Source organism: Nicotiana attenuata, unplaced genomic scaffold, assembly GCF_001879085.1.
Source record: "Nicotiana attenuata strain UT unplaced genomic scaffold, NIATTr2, whole genome shotgun sequence".
Taxonomy (NCBI): domain Eukaryota; kingdom Viridiplantae; phylum Streptophyta; class Magnoliopsida; order Solanales; family Solanaceae; genus Nicotiana; species Nicotiana attenuata.
In genome coordinates this window covers 494,812-504,043 of record NW_017670298.1, presented here as the reverse complement: position 1 = coordinate 504,043, position 9,232 = coordinate 494,812, and the positions used below count along the sequence as shown (strand labels likewise).

The 9,232-nt window shown below is 38.3% G+C and overlaps 1 protein-coding gene across 1 annotated transcript; it reads left to right on the top strand.

The window, feature by feature from the left end:
- Positions 1 to 1,751: 1,751 nt before the first annotated feature.
- LOC109237430 lies at positions 1,752 to 4,692 on the top strand. Its single transcript, XM_019403737.1, has 5 exons — positions 1,752 to 1,932; positions 2,045 to 3,131; positions 3,184 to 3,294; positions 3,402 to 3,905; positions 4,008 to 4,692. Exons 1-5 carry the CDS (start codon positions 1,752 to 1,754, stop codon positions 4,690 to 4,692), a joined length of 2,568 nt encoding a protein of 855 aa, XP_019259282.1.
- Positions 4,693 to 9,232: the final 4,540 nt, after the last annotated feature.

Here is a 9,232-nt window from a genome sequence, read left to right as displayed (position 1 = left end):
GTTTGCCCTTATTTTTCTATTTTACTATTACTTGTTTTCTTGTTAATTTGGAGTTAAAAAATTGAATATAAGCGGTGTTTTGTGTTGTGATTCTCAGTTACCCTACCCCCACCCCCACCCCCACCCCCTTGATAAAGCACCGCAATGCAAGTACGACATCTCTCTAAAATAAAACACTCCCAACGGTAACTTTCTATACCTGCGTCTGAACCACACGCTCCGACTCATGGAGCCACCAGGCGGCGGCCTACCGGCGCGTCTGGACCTGCAACAGGATCCTCCCGATGGAGCGAAGCAGACCCATGAAACAATTTTAAGGAAATCCTCATATGCTACTACTCTTGGCACGGCACTAAACTCCACTGCGACCCCAAGTCGTCAGGAGCAGTAGGCTGTGATTGCGAGAAGAACGACTCATAATGGAATGCCTGCTGTTATCTTTAAGGCAAAAGACTACTATGGGGTGATGGCTGAAGAGTGTAAAAGAACCCTTGTTGAAAGATTTCTAAAAATTAGGCCCCAAATTGATAAAATTAGGGCACAATTTTCAGAGAAATTCGCTCTGAAAGGAACAGTGAAGATAGGGGTGTATGACAACTATAATGTATTTCTTGATTTCACAAACGATGAAGATTTTGACATTATCAGATTCAAGCGAGTTGTGGAAATTGCCGGATCTCAAATGTGGCTACAAAAATGGACGCCGGATTTCAAACCGGATGAAGATCTACCAATCGCAACAGTATGGGCATTACTCCCCGAACTCCCATTTCATATGCATACTTGGCATTATGCCAAGCAAGTTATAAGACCGGCAGGAACACCATTGGTACTGGATATCGCCACTAAAACCAAAACAAGACCAAGCATGGCCAAAGTAATAGTGGAAATAGACCTCCTTAAACCTCTTCATACGTCTGTCTATGTTGGATCAGAAGATGAAAATATCCCATTGAATGGGTATGTACAAAAGATTGAATTGGAAAATGTTCCGAAGTACTGTAAACACTGTAGAAAGCTTGGGCATTCTCTGGTTAATTGTTGCGCAATTGAAAAATTAAAACAAGAGGAGAATAAAGAGAAGAAGAATGAAATAGGGGAATCAAGCAAAGGAAAACAGAATGAGGAAGATATTAACAGAGTTGAAATTCAGGAAAAGGAAACCATGGAGGAAACAAATTGGCAAGTTCTAAACACAAAGAGAAACCGGATAAAAAAGCAGTCCAAAGCCAGACAGAAAAATCAGAAGTGAATGAACAAGCCCTTCAAGGAAGTGAGAAGGAAGAAGACAATCTGGATCAAGGCAATAAACAAAAGGTAAGGAAAAATGATCAAGAGATACATGACCAGGGAAAAAAACAAACTGAGTCTAATGAAGATGACCAGGTTGAGAAGAAATAGAGCATAGAGCCAGACATTGTTATGAGGAATATCAAGAACTAAGAAGAAGAAGAAGATGCCAAAGAAGAAAAGATCTGTTAACTTCAAGCCTTCGTTAGGAAGCAGCAAAAGGAACATATCCAAGAGTTCTATAAGAAAGCAGATTAATACTCTAGATACAATAGTGGAAGACAGTCTCAAGGAATTGGAAAATATGAATATCAACAAAGACAAGGATGATTAAACTAAAGATGACTCAAATGCTATTGATACAGAAGCTGAGATAAAGCCCAACAACACTATAGCAACAAACGGGAGCAAGTAACAGGAATCTAGCACAAAAAAAAATACAATACTCTGAGAGTGTTAACATGGGGGATCAACATGAAAGCAACAAGCAGGAGGTCTCTAATACAAAGTCATCCTCTCTTCCATCCGAAATCAAAAATCACCATGGCATCCAAGTTGTTGTGGATTTAGGGGATTACAACCTTCAAGATAGAGCTATGCAGATCAACACCAGAACTGATGAAGAAGTGAGTGAGGATACTGGTGAATCTACCTCACCTACCATCGCAGAGTTACTCAACAAACAACCAGAAGACCCTGCAGAAACTCAATTAACGGAGATATCTAATAAACATGGTATCTCTCCTATTAATAGAGGAAGAAGCAGAAACAGAAAGACTGGCAAAAACAAAGACAAATTACAACCTTCCTCTAGGGGAAGGAGTCAAAGTTGATTTTCCCATTTGTTATTCCATGATTAGTACAATCTTCTGGAATATAAGGGGAGTGAGGTCCAAGAAGGCCTTACCTAGATTGAAGAACTTGTGCGACATCAGCAAAATAGACTTCGTAGCCATTATGGAACCTTTTGCCAACAAAAACAAAATTGAAGGTTACAGGAGATACCTGGGCTTTCAACACTACTATGCTAACACGAATGATCAAACTTGGTGTTTCTGGAAGCAGAATTGCAAAGCCACTATTCTTGCAAATGAGAAACAACAAGTTACCATTCATCTCAAACATGATATGTATGACCCTGAAGTTTACATCACAGCGGTATATGCCAAATGTACTTCAGCTGAAAGAAAGGATTTGTGGGGCAGCTTAGAGAATATACACTCTATTATCAACGGACCTTGGTGTATTGGAGGAGATTTCAATGTTATCATGGACCCTGGAGAAAAGTTGGGAGGTAATCCTCACAGAATGTCGAGGAGCTTTGACTTTACAAATTGTATGGACAACTGTGAAGTCTCAAACATTGGTTTTATTGGCCCCAAATTTACATGGTGCAACAACTGGAGACCAAGGAAAAGAATTTGGAAAAGACTTGATAGAATATTCATTAATGACCTGTGGGCCCAATTGTTTCAAGTGTGCAGCGTTAAACATCTTAACAGATCTGGGTCTAACCATAGACCCCTCCTGTTCAAATGCCACAACAATTTATCTCATAATATCAAGTACTTCAGGTTCTTAAACTTCTGGACTAAACAAGCAGGATTTTATGAACTTGTTAGCGATATCTGGAACACCCATATTCAAGGAAACCCTATGTGGAAACTTCAGCAAAAGCTTAAACTTTTGAGCAGGAAACTTACTCAATGGTCCAGGGATGACATTGGGAATATTTACGACCATTTTAACAAATGGGAAGCAGAGGTGAAGTTGTTAGAAGAAATTGACCAGGAACAAAATACTGAACAGAGCAGAGAAAACTTAAACAAATGTCAGGCCGAGTATATAAGATGGCATTCTATGCAAGAGTCACTCCTGAAACAAAAATCTCAGATACAATAGTTTGAAGAAGGAGACTGCAACACAAAGTATTTTCATAGCGTTATCACAGAAAGGAGGAGGAAGCTTAAAATACACAGAATCAAAAACCACAAAGGAAATTGGGTTATAAGTGAGGAGAAAATTACGAGGGCTGCTATCAAGCACTATAAGAAGTTTTTCAATCTCACTAGAAAGGAATTGAACCTGAATATTATTGATTGCATTCCTAGGTGTATCACTGATGAGGAGAATGACATCCTTGACTCTGTTCCAATGGAAGAAGAGATTAAAGAGGCTATTTTCAGTATCAGCGGGGATAGTGCTGATGGTCCTGATGGTTATAACGGGACCTATTATCATAGATGTTGGAACATCATTAAATATGACATCATTCAATTTGTCCAGGCCATCTTTAATGGTAAACATCTGACTAAGTTCTTCTCTCATACGTGCCTTGTGTTGATCCCAAAAGTGGAAGCTCCTGAGACTTTCTCTGAGTTAAGGCCTTTTAGCCTCAGCAATGTCTCAAACAAGATCATCACTAAGATCCTGTCAAAAAGGATTAACTCACTCCTTCCCAATTTAATCTCTAACAATCAGAGTGGTTTCATCAAAGATAGATTGATCACAGAAGATGTCACTCTTGCTCAGGAGATTGTTCAAGGTATAAAGGGCCCCAACAAAGGAGGTAATGTTGTGCCTAAACTAGACATGGAAAAGGCATATGATAGAATGTCTTGGGACTTCATTACTTTCGGTTTCTCACAATAATGGATTAATATCACGAAGAATCTTCTTTCCAATGTTTGGTATTCTATTATTCTTAATGGCACCAGGCATGGTTTCTTTACATCTTCACAGGGGCTGAAGCAAGGAGATCCCCTCTCACCTTCCTTGTTCATTCTGGGTTCTGAAGTTCTCACCAGATCTCTTAACAAGCTTCATGGAGATGATAATTTCACTCCTTTTAACATGCCAACAAGAGGTCCTCAAATTAATCATCTCGCTTATGCGTATGATATTGTCATCTTCACGGCAGGCAACAATAAATCCATCAAGCTCATCATGAATAATATCAAGAACTATGGTAAGGCATCCGAGCAAAAACTCAACGTCGATAAGTGCTTCTTCGTTACAGCTCCTAATACTAAAGCTGGAAGGATAAATAGAATCAGGAGAACCACTGGCTTCATGGACAAACAATTTCCTTTCAAGTATCTAGGATACCCTATCTATACAGGAAGGAAGAAAATTTGCTACTTTGAGGAGATGGTTGCAAAGATTGTTAAGAAAATAAGCGGATGGCAAGGAAAGATGCTATCGTATGGAGGGAAAGTGGTTATTATTAAAAATGTTCTACAATATCTCCCTCTATACACCCTTTCTACATTGTCCCCTCTACGCTTAATCTCATTGAGAAACACTTTGCTAGATTCCTCTGGGGTTCCCATGGTGATAAGAACAAATTTCACTAGAGCTCATGGAAGAAACTACGCTTTCCAAAAGAAGAGGGGGGAATAGGCATTAGAAGGATGGAGGAGATAAATGACATTTGCTCAATCAAAAGGTGGTGGAGGTTCATAGCATGCCCCTCTTTGTGGGCTGAATTTCTAAAAGCCAAATACTCTATTAGAGCACACCCAGTCTCTAAAGCTATTACATCTGGGAGCTCACACTCTTGGAGAGGTATTCTTCAAATTAGAGACAGAGCTGAAAAGAATATATACTGGAATATTAATACAGGGGAATGTAGCTTCTGATGGGGTGATTGGACAGGTAAAGGACCACTCGCTAAAATAGTCAATCATTCTAGAACTTCTGGGAAAATTTTAGTTGCAGAATTCTTCAGAGGTAAGAGTTGGGATTTTAATAAATTGGAAAGAGTCCTTCCGATTGAAATTGCTCAACATATCAGTGGTATCCCAAGAAGAAGACAGGATCAAAAGGACTATGCTACTTGGAGACTCACCGAGGATGGTCATTACTCTAATACCACTGCTTGGCACATGGTTCGAACCACTAAACAGAGAAATCCTTTTCTTGTAAAGTTTGGCACAACAGTATCCCATTCAAAATTTCCTTTCTCATTTGAGAATGATTCAGAGAAAGCTGCCTTTTGATGACACCATCATGAGGTTTGGCAATCAACCAGTTTCAAAATGCAATTGTTGTAGTATCCCCCAATGCAAAAATATACAGCATGTTTTCTTTGATAGTGAAGCTGTTATTAGCTTATGGAAGTTCTTTGGAAATCCTCTGGGAATCCAACATATCTCTGGTTCCATTAGGGGTGTCCTCACCCAATGGTGGCAGAGGAAACCAAAGAATTTAGTACATAAGATGATTTTACATATTATGCCAATCTTTGTTTGCTGGGAAATCTGGAGAAGCTATACATCGTGCAAATTTGGGGATAGTAAAAAGTTCAATCAATACAAGATGAAATCCCAAATTCTCTGGAACATCAATGCTACTATGAATAGGAAGTTTCCCTCTATTCTCACTCGTAATAATTGGTATAGGAACTGTGAGTTATTCGAGAGACTCAAACCTATTCCAATTTGGAGATGTGTATTATGGGAAAAGCCCCAGCAAGGAAAACTGAAGCTTAACACTGATGGGAGTTTCAACAAACAAAGCAGCAAAGCAGGGATAGGAGGAGTTCTCAGGAACGATAATGGAGAATTTATCATGGCTTTCTCAATCCCTATCATCTGTGGTAGTAGCAATGTCGCGGAGTTGAGGGCGATTAAATTTGGGTGCGAGTGGTGTGTCAACAATAGAATCAACAGCTTCATGGTGGAAATTGATTCTTTGGTGATTCACAACATGCTTCAAAACAGAACTTTGCACAACTACACTCTAAGGAAGGAGATCGAAGATACTGTTGAGATCTTAGAACGTGCTAATGCTTCTATCAGTCACTGTTATCGTGAGGCAAATCAGGTTGCAGACTGTTTTGCAAAGAATGCCACTGCTTCAGCAGAAGGGATCATCCACACGAATTTCCAGCAAATTCCCAAAGAAGCCAAAGGTCCTTTCTTTATGGATAAATGGCAAGTACCATCATTTAGAATTAGATATTAAAAGTCCAACTTTTATGTTAGCTAAGTTGTATATAATAGAAAGAAGGGGTCTACTAATTGTATTTTTGCCCATACACCCTTCTTTGCAGTGTAAGAATGACACCATTGATGACGTCCAAATTCACTACTAAAAAGTAAATGGATACGGTCGCATGCAATATAATTTACCCAACTATGAGTCGGGGTCGAATCCCACAGAGAACAATATGTAGGCGATTAGGAATGTAAGAGAATTATCACTTATCGTGCAATGCCAAACACTAAGAATTGATTTGAGAAAATATTTATAACTAAATGCGAAAATGTAAACTAACCTAGAAAGCAAGTAAAATGATCAATGGGTACAAGTATGGTTGCATCAGGAATTACACTCAAGTAAAGATCCAATGTATTTCATGATTTTACAAATATGAGCGAGTTTATGTTAATTAGCCACGGGTAATAATTCTATATTAGCTTCTTTCAAAGACTAACAAGACTTCCTAATTGAATTATTCCTAAAACAATTAAGAGATTAAGCACTCCCGGATATGGCTACAAGTAGTTCAATCCTATCCCTAGGTAGAATCTATAAAATGAGGGTTAACGCCTCAAGTTCTTGTTAATTAATCTTTCCCAACCCCAAATTATCTTTTCCAAAATTGATTCGGAGTTAATGGGCGAGTCCTAGGGTTAGCTAATCCCTTTGCAAACATTAAAGAACAAGAATAATTAAAGAAACAATAACTCACTTCATAAATAAATGAAAATCATTCAATACATAAGCACAACAAGGTATTTAATCCACACTTTAAATATGAATATTCCCATAAACAAGATTCAAGTGTTGGAAATAAATACTACACACTTAAATATTCAATACAAAGCAAGGAAATGAAGAAATAAATATAAATGGGTTAGAAATCCTTAACCACAAGCTTGAAATCTTCAAAACCCAAGTGTGTGTGCAAAACCCTAGCTTCCACCTTGTTCTCTCTAAGTCTAAGAACTCAAAAATATGATAAAGATGTTCAGATATTGCAAAAGATACTGCCAGGTCCAGTATTTGTGGGTTTGGGAATGAGAAAATGTAAAATGCCTAATTTGCCCAGATCTGATGCCCGTTTACCGCACCTGCTGAAGAATCATCGCAGGTGCGGCTCCGCAGATGCGGAGATCCCACCGCAGAAGCGATTTGCCAGCTGAAACTCTGTTACCGCAGATGCGGTTCACCAGGCGCAGATGCGCCACCGCAGAAGCGGTAATCCAACCGCAGATGCGATTTCTTGCAATCTCAAACAACTTCGCAGATGCTGAACTTTTCACGCAGAAGCGGGGTCGCTTCTGTGACCTTCCTTCCGCAGATGCGGAATCACTGGGGAGTTGTTTTCACCCTTTTTTGCTCAATTCCACTCCAATTGAATTCAAATCACTTCAGGGCATCATTTACCTGAAAATCTAACAATACACACCATAAACGACCTCATATGATAGTTAAAGGACATAAAAGCTAAGAAAAAGAGACTAGATTGAGTGGTAAAATCATCACTCATCAACACCCCCAACTTAAAGCTTTTGCTTGTCCTCAAGCAAATCAAAACCAACACTTCAATGAGGATTTACCATTTAAAACACAAGTGGTATTGCTATTATTTACAAATCACATTCTCCAATTAAGTACCAACTTATGGATTTGGTTGGTACTAATAATTAGGCTCAAGTATGTTTATCTTTCCAGAATGACTCCCTCATTTAAAAATAACTTCAAGAATGTGCAAGGGAGTTTCAAAATAATCAAGTGACAAGAATAAGCCTCAAGAAGTGACTCAAAAGCACTAGTTCACTACATATGCTCAGCTTACTCAATTTCACCAATCCTTCCTAATTCATGTGCCCTCACAAGAAAGAATGTCCCAAAATCACTATATTTACAATACAACATAAGGGAAAAATTTACAAAAACACTCACTCTCACAAAGAATTTCAAGTGTTACAACATCTCATACCATAAGCTTGCCCTTATTTTAATTCATCGCCTATTCAAGAATGTTCGCTTGGAGGTCCCATAAGGACTTTTTAAGCTTGTAATGTAGGTTTAGGGAAGGGTCGGATAAGCATTTGGATACAAGTGACTTCATCCTCCTTGAACACTACTCACATTTGTCATTCTTTTTGCACTTTGTTTCTTCTCAAACCACATAGCCTCATTGGCATCTAGTTCCCAAAATAGAACCACCTTAAATACCTCTCTAATTTTCTTTAAGGTTCCATAATTTATAAATATACATTTTTTTATACAAATTTTTCTTTTGGAGCTTGAATAATTGAATATGAACACTTTGAGGTATATGTTCCTACACTCAATGTACAACCTTACCACTTTCCACTTTGACCCCACACCCCCAACTTAGGCTTTTAGCCTCATTCTCAATGTTCAAGGAGGGACGAGTTCAAAAGAGGGAATTATTTTACAAAAAGGGGAAAGGTTTGTAATGAGGTGGCCAAAGAAAAGGTTAAAGGCTCAAATAGGGTACTAGTGATATTATTTGTGCAATGGTAGGCTTGAAAGGCTAAAGAGGTTTTGCAAATAAAACAAAGAATGCCTAAGATCATTCCTCCAACCAAACATACTTTCATTAGCGTTGAAAGACCAACCGGGCAAGTTCTAGATGATAGAAGTAAACACAAGATTTATTTGTACAAATACTAACACACATGGCACATGAATTAATCAAGACGGATCAATCATTTTCTAACAAGAACGTCTAGAGCAATATTATTCAAACTAGTGGGCAAAGAGTCACTCAAAGAGCCAAAATTTTATCACAAAAATTATTCTTTACCATGCAACTTACTTGTTTTAGTTCAAAACCAAAATTCGGAGGGGTATTCTTGATTCACATTTTACATACAAGAGACTAATTTTATTAGTACCAAATAATCCAAAAGTCTCCTCCTAGCAAAGCAAGACTAATTCCCTTAAGAAAGTTGTCAAG